At 51.0% G+C, this 14191-nt stretch overlaps 3 protein-coding genes across 3 annotated transcripts; 1 reads left to right on the top strand and 2 right to left on the bottom strand.

The window, feature by feature from the left end:
- Positions 1-127: 127 nt before the first annotated feature.
- Positions 128-4512, bottom strand: LOC120953942 (ankyrin repeat domain-containing protein 27-like). The gene has a single exon (XM_040374382.2). It carries the CDS (start codon positions 3436-3438, stop codon positions 583-585), a length of 2856 nt encoding a protein of 951 aa, XP_040230316.2. The 5' UTR covers positions 3439-4512; the 3' UTR covers positions 128-582.
- Positions 4513-7993: 3481 nt separating this feature from the next.
- On the top strand, positions 7994-12010 carry LOC120952917 (uncharacterized). Its single transcript, XM_049611129.1, has 2 exons — positions 7994-8512; positions 8993-12010. Exon 2 carries the CDS (start codon positions 9276-9278, stop codon positions 10413-10415), a length of 1140 nt encoding a protein of 379 aa, XP_049467086.1. The 5' UTR covers positions 7994-8512; positions 8993-9275; the 3' UTR covers positions 10416-12010.
- Positions 11958-12782, bottom strand: LOC120951586 (apolipophorin-3-like). Its single transcript, XM_040370382.2, has 2 exons — positions 12602-12782; positions 11958-12513 (listed from the first exon to the last, which is right to left on the bottom strand). The coding sequence occupies exons 1-2, from the start codon at positions 12644-12646 to the stop codon at positions 11977-11979; spliced, it is 582 nt and encodes a 193-aa protein (XP_040226316.2). The 5' UTR covers positions 12647-12782; the 3' UTR covers positions 11958-11976.
- Positions 12783-14191: the final 1409 nt, after the last annotated feature.

Genomic DNA, 14191 nt, shown 5'->3' with positions numbered 1-14191 from the left:
TTTTCTCTCTTCTTCTCTGAGATAAGATTTGGTAGAAATTCATACTCAAAGCTTTCTTCTCGATGTACGAACAAACGCAATCCGTGTTTTTTTATCGGTCCGTCGGTAATCGTGTATGTGTACATGTGTGTGTGTTTGTGAGTGTTTTTTCTTCTTATCGCTCTTGTAAATGTCATGCTCCATTACCGGTAAGATCAAGTCCAGCGAGAAAAGGATCGCCTGTACCCAAGACACAATGTTGTAGCGCAAGAGTTTGCGAATTGTACTGTACCTTCGACCCAACACACACACACACACAAACATACGGAAGATGAATAAGGAAATAAAGCAAACCATCGGAAAATTGCATTCCAAACAAAGTGCCACGTATCTGTTACCTCTGCGTTACTCATTCTCCAGTTTCGGACATTATCGTGAGGACAAACTGTGCACGTATCAGGCGCAAACGGTTGCTTAACAAATAAGGTTTAGCTTTTATTAACGTTGTAAATCAACACTAGCGATAGCAAAAGAGAAACTGGAAATATTTACAAACTGCCCCATACACTCTATATTCACAACACCCGCCGCCCCTGCAGTGCGCTACCGCTGCTCGAGCAGATTGACCACATTGAAGTAGAGGCTGCTTTTCGCGATGTCGATCGGCCGCTTGCCCTGCAGATTGCGGATGCTCCTGTCGGCCTTCGCCTCCAGCAGCATCTGCACCAGCTGCAGGTTGTTCTGCTCCACCGCGTAGTGCAGTGGCGTGTCCCCCCGGCTATCCTTCAGGTCGACGATGTCGGCCGCCGCGGTGCAGCGCGCGAGCAGCAGCCGCACGATGCGCAGCCGCCGTTCGCGCGTCGCCAGGTGCAGCGCGGTCGCACCGGACTTGAGCCGAATGGTGGGATTGACCTTGTGGTCCAGCAGCACGCGCACCATCTCCACGTTGCCGTGCATCGCCGCCACGTGCAGGGCCGTGTAGCCTTCCCCGTTGACGGCGTTCAGATCGACTCGTTGCACCGTGGTTGATTCGTCCTCGGCCGGTTTCGCGGACAGTCCGGCGAATGGGCGGCGCAGCAGATTGTAAAACTCGGACGATCGCCGCACGCACCGGTTGCAGGTGCACAGCGGGTGGCACAGTTTCTCGCCGTTGGACGGCAGTTGCGGCTGGTCCTCGGTTCGGTGGTTCGTTTCGCCCGGCGTACACTCGTCCAGGCCCAGGTACACGCAGGCAAGCTTCGTGTCCTGGGCGGCAATGGCTTCCAGCGCTTTCTCGATCCGTTTCATCTCCTCGATCGTGCGCTGCTCGCGCACCTCCTCCGGCCGACCGTCGCCGGCGTAGCTGAAGTCCTCCGCGAAGTAAAGCGTTGTCGGTTGGGGCACAATCGTCGCTGCTGCTGCTGCTGCTGCCTTCCCTGAGTTCGGCTGACCCGGTCGCCCGCTCGCGGACCGGCGCTGATCGCGCAGCGCGTCCACGAGCAGTTTCGCGATGCGCACGTTGTGCGCGTAGCGTAGCGGGGTCGCGCCCAGCTTGTTCGTCACCTCGACCCGGGCCGCGTACTCGAGCAGCGTCTCGACGATGTCGAGAAAGCCCCACTTGGCCGCATAGTGGAGCGGCGTGTGGCCCAGCTCGGTCGCCGCGTTCACGTCGACGTAGATGCGCATGTGCTCGGAAAAGTACAGCAGCGCCTTCACGCATCCGCTGTGGCCATTTAGACACGCCAAATGGAGCGATGTGTGGGCGTCGTTGCTGGTGCTGTTAATGTTGATGCCGGCGTGCAGCAGCAGCAGCAGCAGATTCTGGTGCCCGTTCGCTGCCGCGTAGTGCAGCGCGGTCCAGTTCCGCCCGTCGACCGCGTTCACGTTCGGCTGCAGCGAGAGGATGAGCGTGAGCAGCTTCGCGTTACCGAGGATGGCGGCCAGATGGATCGCCGCCTGGCCCTGCCGGTTCTGGTCGTCGATCGAGGGCAGGTAGTAGTAGCCGGCCTCGGTCGGTCCCCCGCACAGCAGCGCCTGATTGTTGGTGATGTCCTGCAGCAGCTCCACGATGCGCACCTCGTCGTCGTTGCGCATCAGCGCGAGCAGATAGTCGAGGAAGTCGTCCGCGCAGCGAAACTCCCAGTCCCCAGTGGACGCCGAGCCCGTCGAGTCGCTGTCGGAGTCGGGCGGGGTGCCGGCCAGTCCGCGCGCCTGATCGAGCCGCACGCCGAGCCGCTGGGTGCGGGCAATGCTGCCGCAGCTAATGTAGACGATGGCGGCCTCGAGCGTGGCAATGAGAAACCCGTGCTCGCCCGTCTCGATCCGCTGCTCCCGGAACACGTTGTTGAACTGGAACTCCTTCAGAAACGTGATCGTCATGATCCAGTGCGTCAGGCCCGACTTCAGGATGAGGAAGATGAACAGCGGCACCAGATGGTCGGTCGTGACCGCGTGCTGCTGCTGCTGCTGCTGCCCCTTGGTCAGCACCTCCATCACCCGCTGCAGACACCCGATCTTGTCGATGACCGTGCGGGCGTAATCGATCCGCACCAGCTCCTTCTTCGCGACCGGGATCAGCTCGCCGTACCGCTGCGCTATCTCGAACTCGGCACAGTGCACGTCGCCCAGGTTGCGCACCGTCTTGTTGAACGCTTCCGCCTGCTCCGCCCGGCACACGTCGATCACGCTCCGCACGTGATCGTACAGCTTGTCCATCACGTACGTCTCGATCGCCACCTTCACGTTGCCCCGCAGCAGCATGTCCCGCTGGCACCGGTCCTTCAGCTTCCGGTTCTGCAGTATCAGCTCCAGGCACTCCACGTAGATCATCTTCACGCCGGCCTGCTGCTCCTCGTAGCGCCAGCGGGCAAAGTCCCCGTTCGCCCGCACGAACTGCTGCACCTTCGCGTCGATCCGCCCGAAGATGTCCTTCTTCTTGGCCGCCGTCCGGATGAACTCGACCGCCGCGGTCAGGCTGCCGATGCCGAGGAAGCGCCCGAGCGACAGCTGGTCGTCCTCCGCGTACACGCCGTACTTCTTCATGTCGTGCAGCGGCCGCTCGACGCACCACACCTTGTACTTCAGCCCGTCCCGGTAGAAGATCTCCTCGAACAGGATGCGGACGCGTACGTCCCCGAACACGAGCGCCCGCTCGTCCAGCTTCAGCTGCAGAAAGTTCAGGTTGAAGAAGTGCGTCTCGGGCAGCTCCTCGTTCGGCACCAGTATGTGCGCCAGCGCGAACTCCTGATCGACCAGACACTGCGGGCCGAACGAACCGTGGCGCGGGACGCACACGATCCAGCCCTCGACCGTGGCCGTCTCTAGGATGCTGTAATGATCGGACAGCAGCCGCCGGTAGTACCCGTTGGCGGAGATGTCTTCGTCGTAGTGCTGCAAATCCATTGCGGCGAGCTGGGCCGTTGCTTGTGCGCGCGCTGACCTCCACTGACCACCACCCGTTGCCGTCGCTGCAGAAGACATTCACTATTGCGCGTGCGCGCGCGTGCACACTACCACGGCCTGGCTACCAACCACGCTACGACTACCACACTACTACTTCTATTGCTATTATTACTAGTTTGAACGGTTTCACCCGTGGTTTCACTCTCGGCGCTTACACACACACACACACACGGTGGTTACACAAACCTCGGAAAACCTCCAACGGAATGGAAAACTGTTTGCACTCAATCGCAAAATATCACACTGTCCGACAACGCATCAGTTCTGCTGAGCGGTTTGGAATGAAACACTTCGCCTGAACCATTGCCGCTGGGCCCGTCTTTCGAGCCACACAATGCTCTGCAGAAGGGTAACAGAATATCCAGCAACCCCCACTGAATCCTTCCACCCTCGTCGCCACAGAGATGCGATAGTTTAGTCACTGGCTGCGGTACACCACGCACTTGTACGGCTTTTGTCCTGGTGCGTCCCTTTGCGCCGTTCGTACGTCACACTATTGGAACGGTTCTTTGGCCACACTTTCCATTCTCTTTATTGCCCCTCTATGCACACACTAAACCACCAGCAGCGTACAGGCACATACCAAACACAACCACAGCACAGCGACTGCAGTCCGATGATGCTCGCGGTGTAACCTTCGCGATGGAACTGCCGTCGAAATGAAAACGCGACACTGGTAACTGGTTCTTCGGTTCACGGCTGCTAGCTGCGTTCCATCTTCGGCTACCATCAATCGAAACACGACAAAAAAAAAAATCCGCCACCAATTCCGTTTTCTTGTGATTTTTGTTTTTCCTCTACTCTACTCCCTAACCGTGCCTACGTCGGTGCTGTGGGGCTTCACGGACTATACGACCAGCCACGATGTCCACAAACGGCAACGACAACACCAGAAGTGAACCACTACTAGACGCACGGTTGAGCGCACAGCAAATTCACGATCGCCACGCTGCTAGTGGAGCGCAACCCCTTGACGACTGGCACAAGACGAGGTACGAGCGAAAGAGAAAGAGCGGAGAGCGAGAGAGCGAGAGAGCACGACGATGAGTTGGTAATACCACACATTCCGTTTGTTTGTACTGCTTTGTACCCTTCCCTCCCCCCCCCCCCCCCCTCGTGCACGGTCGTTGTAAAGTTGAATAATTTCTTGAGTAAGATCATGAATGTGATGGCTGATTATGAATCACAGCGCACTGGTGAGCTTCCCACATCGTGCAGTCTGCATGCTTCACCGATGGAAAGAGATAGGATACAGAGAAAGAAAGAAAGAGAGAGAAAGTGAAATAGAGAGAGAGCGCGCGCGGGGGTAGATGTAATGAGAGATGCGCATACATGAGGGAGAGAGCCTTTTTACAACAGCATACATAGGGACAGTACCTGCTAAAACCAGTACCTTTACAGTCACCTTCAAGTAAACTGACATCAGCTTAAATGCAATTTCAGATATGCTATAGCGAAAATAAAGTCCCTAAAAGATGAGTAACGAAGAAACAGAAAAACAAAGCAAAATAATTGATAGCTGAAGAAGAAACAAAAGTTTTTGAACAAAAGCTGCTAATGGAGGACACGGTCTGGTTCGAGATCGATGCAGCCCGGCCTTGTAAGAGCCGACGCGCATTTTAGTAGAACAGACCAACAAATAGGCCCTTTTAAAACTGCACTGAAACCCCTCATAACGAGTTTAATCCGTTCCAATTAGTGATGGGTAAAGTTTGCAAAAATCCGGAGTCGACTCCGATCCGACTCCGATAAATTCGGAATCGACTCCGGAAGGTAGGTCCGCGCTACAATATCCGGAGTCGTTCGGAATCGTCCGGAGTCGTTCGGAGTCGTCCAGAGTCGCCCGGAGTCGGAGTCGTCCGGAGTCGTTCGGAGTCGATCGGAGTCGTTCGGAGTCGTCGGAGTCGTTCGGAGTCGTCCGGAGTCGCCCGAAGTCGGAGTCATCCGGAGTCGTTCGGAGTCGTTCGGAGTCATTCGGAGTCGTCCGGAGTCGCCCGGAGTCAGAGTCGTCCGGAGTCGTTCGGAGTCGTTCGGAGTCATTCGGAGTCGTCGACTCCGGACGACTCCGGTCGACTCCGGACGACTCCGAACGACTCCGACTCCGGGCTTATCTAGTGGTTCCATTTTGCCGGAGTCGGAATCGAACTAACAATAGTCGGAGTCGGATCGGAGCCGTGGGTGCACTCCATACAGCACATCGCTAGTTCCAATAACTCACTCGTTATGCGAAAAACTCGTTATGTGGCAGACTCTTTTTCATACAATTTGTATAAAAAGTGAAAGAATTGGTTCCAGGTCAAGAAATGTGCCGGTATACAGGGATTATATGCATCACAACCATGCAGAACACCACCAAGTGGTAACAGTAATGCATTTATCAATTCACAGTATCGAAATCCTCGCCTTCACGAGCAATTAGATCAAGAATGCATACAAGAACAACACCTATCAATACACCTCACATTTGTGAAACACACGCTTCTTAAGGGAGGTACACTACACACTAAAATCCACGGCCGAAGTCGAAGAGAGCCTCCAATATTGTCATAATAGGAAGGAAAGAAATAGAGCAATTAAACTCAAGAAACTACCTCACTTATTCAACCTGTCGATAAGCGCAGCAAAACTCTCAACTCCGCTATCTGTTTTGAAAAGAGTTATTTGGACGTGGAGTCGATTTTTGTATAGCTTTGTGAGTTTTGGACTGGTAGATTGGCTTTTGGAAATAGCTTGATAGTGTACGACTCTTAGTATTGAAACTATCGATATGATAACGAATTCTTATCGTTAACAAAACTTTAATTTACTCGCTATGCGAGATTTGACACATTAAGAGGAGTATTTGTAGAGCATTTAGACTTGCTCATTACGCGAAAAACTCATTATAAGGGTTACTCATGGTGAGGGGTTCGACTGTAATTTATAAATGTTCGTAACAGTCACATACAAGTTGGTATGCTTTTCTAGTTGGAAGTTCGATGCATTGAGGGTATGCTTTTCTAGCTGGATATTCGATGTGTTGTTCAGTTCAATTGAAAAGCAATCATTTGAAAATGAAAAAAAAAGAGTTATGAATAAAACACTTATGTACAAAAATCTTATGATTTATTAAGAAAAAAATGCAATAAATGTGTCAATAAATAGTGGACATACAATCGAGAAGAGCAACTAGCGAATTCGTCCTGTAAATATTTCCCATCAAAACCATCATCGCTTGAAATGCAACACACGAAAAAAAAACAAAGCAGCACGGACATCGCAAGCTGCATTAATGCGTTGAGAAGCACTGACCCACGGTAAACGCAATTACCACTCGCCTCGGTTTGCGTACAGCATTTGGTGCAGCTGATGCGCTTATGATGCGCACTGCATGGACCACTAGTACGTGTGCCTGCGTGTGTGTGTGTGATAAGCGGCAACAATTCACGGTCGGGGTAAGGCCGCCTTCTACTAAGTGTGGGCAGCGATTGTGATTATCGTTCGGCTCTCACAAAATCAAACATTTTTCAAACGGAAGCCAATATGCTACTGGCGTATGCTTATCGCGCATCTTTACATAATTCAATCAATCACCCTTGCTTGCGTTTGACTGTTTGTTGTTTGAACCGCTGTCCTGTGCGGGCTATTTGGTGGTGATTATCGCGTTATCGCGCAACTACATTCCCGTCACTACTTTCCACTAATGATCATGTTGCGACTCTGCTGCTAAGCAATCACTGGTACACGCACACCGAATGTATTGGAATGACAATTTTTTACAAAGAGACACTTTTAATTCCCCTTATGTTTGGTGGAACTGTTTTAACTCATTTCAAGCGCTAATTTTATCCTGCCCGCTGAACGTCAAGGTTGCATAGTTGTATTGTTTACGGTTCGGTGGCGGGTTTCGGCGCGTTGGCCATTACATTCTATATTCCAGCCCGGTCACGTTCATTCAATTAAGCTCATGTACGGCGTGTAGGCCTATGGGTGTGTGGCTGGTGTGTAACGATGCTTTTAGGAACACACACACACACACACGCATCTATCAGTGGTGGCAGCTTCTCAGGAAATGGATTTTCATATTCATTCGGGTAACGGCGGGGGCGCATACATGTACGCACCGTCAACATTGCGGCCGCGGCAAATCCGATCGTTTTGCGTTATTTTAGACGGGACGCAGTCAGCCGGCGCTACGCAGCTGAATTTATGGAATGTTGTTGACAATACCAGCCTGACATCGGTTGCGTGTTTTTAAGCGTTTTTGTTTTGTTTTTCCTTTTGCTGAACAGTGTTTGACTGCTGCACGAAATGCGAAATTAGGCAATGCGGTGCTGTTGGAGCATTGCTTATCAAAATCTTGGCACCCAAAAATGAGCGTAAACGGATGAAATGATTTACAATGATGCCGTTCACTTTTGAATTTTTGGGACAGGAGGGAGTGTGTTGTCTTTATAGTTGAGCAAAAACACAAGATAAGCCAGCGTAAGTGAACATCATTAAAATTTAATTAATTTTCGAAATTTCTATGTTTAAAATGATGATTTTTTCTAAATTGAGAAATAAGTAAAGTAAATGTAAATTAAAATCATTTCTATAAAGCGTTATGATAAAACATTTACGAAATTCCGTGGCATTAAATTCATAAAAGGCATCACAAAATCCACAAACCGCTTGTTTAGCTTACAGGTAAAAGCTCTCGAGTAACGGGGCTCTTCTTTTTTGTTAAAAAAAATAAATTTTTATTTATTTTGTATCGCCGAGAAAACTCCCCCATTACACCCCATCCAGGAAGTAAACGGAGCGAACTTTTCCTTCTTCAGGTGGAGGGGCTTTTCCATCTCGCTCGCAATGTACCGCTAGCCGGCAGAGAAAGGGTAGAACAGACGAACAGGTTCTTACTGGCCACTTATTTATGTTTGTTTGTTTGTCACCGTATGCACAGCATAGTACGCAGACTTTGGCATGCCTTCCGAAAACAATCCCACTCGCCCGGGGCGGCCAGTAGGGTGGGTCGACCAAACGTTGGCGGTTCCAACGGCCCCGGTGGGCCGGACGATCGCCACAATCGTCCAACATGCTGCTGCGGGCGGTGGGACTACTGCTTTTATCGGTAAGTAGCACTAACGAGCAACCGAAACGGTCCGAGCCGGGGATCGGTTATCGTTAAAAGCGTTATTAATTCAAAGTGGACTATAAAAACGGGTGGAACAGTTTAAGATGGTGATGAGTGGTAGCACCAAAAAAAAGGTTTAAAAATCTCTTATACCGGACCTGTCTAATGAGCTAGCTAATCAGCACCGGAAAAGGATGTTTGGGGGTAAAAAAACGCACGTGGAATCGTGTTATCATACCGCGGGAGTGCGGCGGCGGGAGTGAGCCTGCGGTAGAATCGGCCAGTAACGTTCAATGACATAACAGCAGCAGCAGTCCCAAGTGATAATGCAGTCGTGACATAATCAAGTGCTCTTTTCACTTTTTTTTTTGCTGTACTAAATCTCTTTGAAACACACACACACACACACACACTCACTCTCTATCTCTCTTTCTCTCGTGTGCAAAAAAAAACCTTCCTCATCGCCGATCTCCGCAGAGCCTCGTGGCGCGATTGGATGGGCGGTTTTTGGAAGTGAGCAAGCCGCCACCCGGAACCGTGGCGATTGTGCCAACCGAGGACGATGGCGAAAGTGTGCTGCACGGTCCGCTGTTTCACGATCTGCAGCAGCTCGACCGCGAAAAAGGCAAGTACTCCAAGACCGTGGTCCACGTCGAGCGATCGGTGATAAGCGAGCAGCAGTCTAATCGGTAGCGGTGGTTATTGTTTCTTCTTTCCCTCTCCCTTTTTTATTGTTTTTTTTCGGATTGCAGCCAGTGAGATGATCTCGGTGAAACTGTTCAATCAGTTCCACTCGAGAACGTTCGATGTCGCCGATGAGCTGGAGGGAAACGGTAGCAGAGAACTCGACGCCGATCGGCCATTACCTGAGGCTCGCGATACTGTGGATGACAGACGGAACGAGTTCGGGATGGGTTACGCGCATCCGGTGCCACCGGTCGGGTCGATCGATGCGATCGAGCTGAAGGGAAATGGGATAGAGCAGGACCTGGCCCTACCGGACCCGATCGCCGACGTACGCTTGCTGGACGGTTGGGCACAGCCGGACAGTCGGGAGGCATCTGAGCACCGTTTGGCAGAGGACAGTTCCATCGCTGGAGCACGGCAGGGTAAAAGAAATTCGCTGACCACCACCACGACCACCACTAGCACGACCACGAGAACGACTACCGTGCGGAAGGTACGTCGACGCAAGACACGCCAGCAAACGATCACCAGCACCAGCAGTAGTCCCAGGCCTCCCAGCACCACCAGGCGCACGGCAAGAACTACCGCACCGCCATCGAGCAGGTTGACCACAACAAGCACAACAAGTCATAGACCGCCTCGCCCGAAGCTGGACATCACCAGGCTCAATCTTGACCATCTGGAAGACGATCTCCTACTGTCCTATGCCGCCCGAGCATCTCCCCAGGCTCTCGCACTTGCCGCCGGTACAATTCCACCGCCAGTCCGCCTACTACCCAGAAGCATCCGGCAGGAGGAAGCGGAAACGAAAGCGGTCCCTGTCCCGTCCTGTGGCTGTCAGCGGACATACCGACCTCAGCACAGCAAGCGATCGCTCGCCAACCATATCTACTCGTCGGAGGAAACGATCGATCGGCGCGGTGACTACGACGAGTACGACGACTACGAGGACTATGGCGAGCTGAAGTTACCGCCAGCGCCTGCACGACCACTGCTACTGCCTGCCATGTCCCGGCTGCTGGCACCACCGGCGGTCGGTTCCGGCGAGCATCCCGAGAGCAGTGTCGAGCGGGCGGAGAAGGTACATGGGACACTGGAACGGTTGATGGGCATTGTGACCATCTTTTCGCACGTGGACGAGTTTATACAGCGCAAAACGAAGCAATCGATCCGCCGGCTGGCACGGTTGTACGAGAGTGAGGAGTTGGATTAGGAGGAGGAGGAGGATAAGGAGTAGTGCAATGGGACGGGGGGTTTGTAAATAGGTAATTCTCTAGAAGTACTTTAGAAGAGCGAGAAGGTGCAAGTTTTGCTAGAATAAAGTTCTATTTGGTGATAGTTTTTAATGGATTTAAATGTTACAAAAAGATGTTTTAAAGTGTATTTTTTATTTCCGTTGTTGTTGACGTCTAATACATATCTGCAACGTAACAGCTTCATGCATCAATGCTTACGCAAAGCTACATTGCGCGCTTGCCTTGCGCACGGGCAGCATTGCTCATGGCTACAAAGCGCACATTAACTTGTGCGCGTTACTTCCTATTGTTAAAGCTAATGTTTCCCCTGTTGACATACGCAATGGACGCTGGGGCTGCAGGGAGGCGGGATGGGGTGGGGGAGGAGTGTTTTCATAAACCTATGACTAACACAAACACTTTAAATTCCACCAGCGTCATCTTTTCGCTGTCGTGAAGATAGCGAGCAACAGATAACATGCCGATAAACGTGGATACATTTTAGGTAGGTTGCATCTGCACCCCCTCTTCGCTCACCCCTGCACATGAGAACTTCTCTGTGCTGAGACGCAGCTGAGACTGGTTTCTGACGTGTGACCCACAATAATTAGTGGCCACAACCACAACCATTGTTAGATGCGCGCCTCAAACTCCTCCACCATTGAAACATGAAATTGCTTGCGCTGAGAGGTCGTTCTGTACACTGCGTACACACGCTGTGCGTGCGCGCGCGCGCATCCATGGCCTACTCGGGCGGCGGGAAACGCATGTTTCGGAAGTTGCTTGTGTGCTCGATTTGGCACCCCCGTCGTAATTGGCTACCATCGATCAGATGATCGGTGGAAAACGCTTCGATTTGCAAATATGCGTATGCGTCACGTACACAGTACCAAAAACACAAAAAAAAAAACAAAATTAAACCTAACCTAGGTTTCTGGTGCAGTTTTGTCAAGGTGTTGGCTTTCCCGAAATGGCAATCATTGCGTATTGGCGCAGGAGTTAAAAAGAGCACGATGCAGTTCGTTGCGTACGCGCCGCGTACTAATGATGCTGAGCGAAGCAATATACTGGACATCAGGCGCGCGCGCGACGCAAGCATTCCTGCGAAATCATCCGATTTCCTGGGAACAAGTTTTTTTGCACATTTTGGCAAAAAATTAAAGCCACGGTTCCGGGATTTTGCTGGAATCGGGTACGGTTTACAGTTTGATAACCTTTTCTCTCCCGATTGCCGATGTCAGCAAGGCGTCGGTGCCGAAGAGGAGGAATCAGGGGAGATACGGCTCAGGGGCACATCCAGGGGCCTGTGCGATCGTTGCATTTTTCTAAAAATGTTCCACGCGGTGGAATCAATCGATCACTCCTCACCTTGGATGCGATCCACGCTATTTGCCATCATGAAAATAGGACTCCAACTTTTGTAGAACACTCATTTGTATTGTTGTTGTTTTTTTTAACGTATTTTTATTTTAACAAATTTGTACCTTTCGCCGCGTCCGCCCAAACCCCCCATCGGGGTCAGCGAGTGAGTGGCGGCCCTTAGTTCTTTGGCTTCAGCTCGTTGGCCGTCTTGGTCAACGTCTCGAACGTGTAGTCGTACAGCTTCTTGAGCGCGTCCTGGATGTTCTCGGTCGGCACGCGCGTGTCCTCCTTCAGCTTCTCGACCGTCTTCTGGGCCTCGGCCACCAGGGCCTGCACGTTGCTCTGGACCTGGGCCTGGTACTCCTTCGCCTTCTGCACCACCTCCGGGTTCTGCTCGGACAGGGTGGCCGTCGTCTGGGCCAGCTTGGTGTTCAGGTCCTTCAGGATCGGCTCGAAGATGTCCGAGTTCTTCTTCACCTCCTCCTCGATCACGCCCTGCACCGATCGGAGCCGCTCGACGTACTGGTTGGTGTTGGACTGGATCGTCTGCACCACCTCCTCGTTCGACTGGAAGCCGAGCGACTTGAGCACGTTCTGTTGCGTCTCCTGGAACACGCCCTCGATCTTGTCCTTGATGCTCATGATCGACTGGAAGAAGTTGGGCTCCTCGGCCGGTGCAGCCGGGGCATCACGGCGAACCATCGCGAAGCTTCCCTGTTTGCCAAATAAAAATGCAACGAAATCATTAGCATACACAGTTTCACGGTATGTATGTACAACAAAGTTCTGCACAAACACACACCTGCACGGCACACAGGGCCAGGACGATCAACACTAGCTTTGCCATGGTGATTGTTTCACTTTTTTTCCCGTCGGAATCACACTGAATCGATCGACAGATTCACACTAATCGCGGGTGCGGAGGGCAGCGTTAGAGCGAGGCAGATTCTAACACACAACTGAAGCGCCTAACAGCGTCGAGGTACGATTTTATACGCCCCACCACACCGGTGGTCGATTTTGCCGCCACCCGCTCTCTGTGGCTCTGTGTGAGTGTGCGTTTTGTTGGCCGACCGATCGACCGCTGGTCGAACGAGCGGCCGCGGACGGGGAAAAGGAAACCGCTGGGCGCAGAACGGAACCGACACATCATGGAAAGATTCTCGCACCATTATCATATTCGTCTATTGATATCTCCTTGCGCGGTGCGTTTAGTGAGCGAGGGTGCAGGGGAGGGAGGGTCGGAGGGGGTGGAGGAAGATGGTCCAATAGTCCAACGTTCGCAAGTTAGCTAAATATTTTCCGATGAGTGCACAGCAAAAGATGAAACATTTGATTATCAACATTGGGAACGAATAGAATGAAATGATTCTTGCCAAAGAAAAACATGTTTTATAGTAAATGAATGCAAAATCGCAGCTCTCACCACCCCATGCTGGCTTTGAATGTGTGTCTGCTAGCGAAAAAAAAACCGCACCCCTGCTTATCGCAATATTTTTACTTCCAATTATCACTGGGGAAAAGGTACGGTAATCTTAAGCCAAGGGAACACGTTTGATGTGAAGCAAGCTAAAGGCTCGAGGGCCGAGGTGTGCGGTGTGTTTATGTTCATCCGTGTCTTTGTGAGCTCGGCTCACGGTTCTAGGCTGGCCAAAAAGAGTATCAGTGGTCAACTACTACTGGCGCTCCGGATTGTTATGCTAAATTCAATCCAATTGAAAGCGATCTCATGATGGACAGGGTGATTTATATTCCAGTCATGCATGGCGTAGCGTGAGTGAAGAATTGCCCGAACGTATTCAGTGGGCCTGGCTCAAAGACTTGGCACAGTGTTCGGATTGGTGTAGTGCAATTTATTTAATAATTAAAATCAATGTTTTGTTTTTGAATAATTATCGTTTCATATGTTTAATTTTTGTTTATCAATTATAGGTGGAACACAATCTAGACAAATCGAAATGAAGATAAAATTATGATCTGGGTTATTTTGCATCCATGAAAAAGCAAACGCATGTGTCTAACGAATAAATTTAATTCCTAGCAAAGCTTTCACTTAAAAGCCACTAAAAGCTTTCGCGCCAGGGTTGTCAAACACGTTCTCGCTTAGAGCAGCTGTCATAGCTGTTGGCGTAGTTGGGTATGTTTTGTATTTTAATTATAGGATAAGCAATTAACGTGTCAATTACCAATAACACAGTGTAAGGCATAGGAAAATGATATATGTTTAAAAGCTATTCAAAACCAATGTATGTAAAAAAAAAATTAAATATGAAAAATAAATTTAGTTGTCATTTTCAAACTATGAACTATGAATTGTATGGATTTGTGTCTAACGTATGACAGCTCTATGGCGTTTTAGATAGCGTTTCAAAATCAAAAGCAACGGAAAGGA

Source organism: Anopheles coluzzii, chromosome 2 (assembly GCF_943734685.1).
Source record: "Anopheles coluzzii chromosome 2, AcolN3, whole genome shotgun sequence".
Taxonomy (NCBI): domain Eukaryota; kingdom Metazoa; phylum Arthropoda; class Insecta; order Diptera; family Culicidae; genus Anopheles; species Anopheles coluzzii.
This window is presented reverse-complemented; position numbering and strand designations above follow the sequence as displayed.

Excerpts from the sequence above, each read along its gene's own strand:
- LOC120953942 (XM_040374382.2), bottom strand. The coding sequence starts at position 3,438 with ATGTCTTCTGCAGCGACGGCAACGGGTGGTGGTCAGTGGAGGTCAGCG.
- LOC120952917 (XM_049611129.1), top strand. The coding sequence starts at position 9,276 with ATGATCTCGGTGAAACTGTTCAATCAGTTCCACTCGAGAACGTTCGAT.
- LOC120951586 (XM_040370382.2), bottom strand. The coding sequence starts at position 12,646 with ATGGCAAAGCTAGTGTTGATCGTCCTGGCCCTGTGTGCCGTGCAG. Across the intron at positions 12,514-12,601 it reads TGGCCCTGTGTGCCGTGCAG|GGAAGCTTCGCGATGGTTCG; the intron begins GTGTGTGTTTGT and ends TTTGGCAAACAG.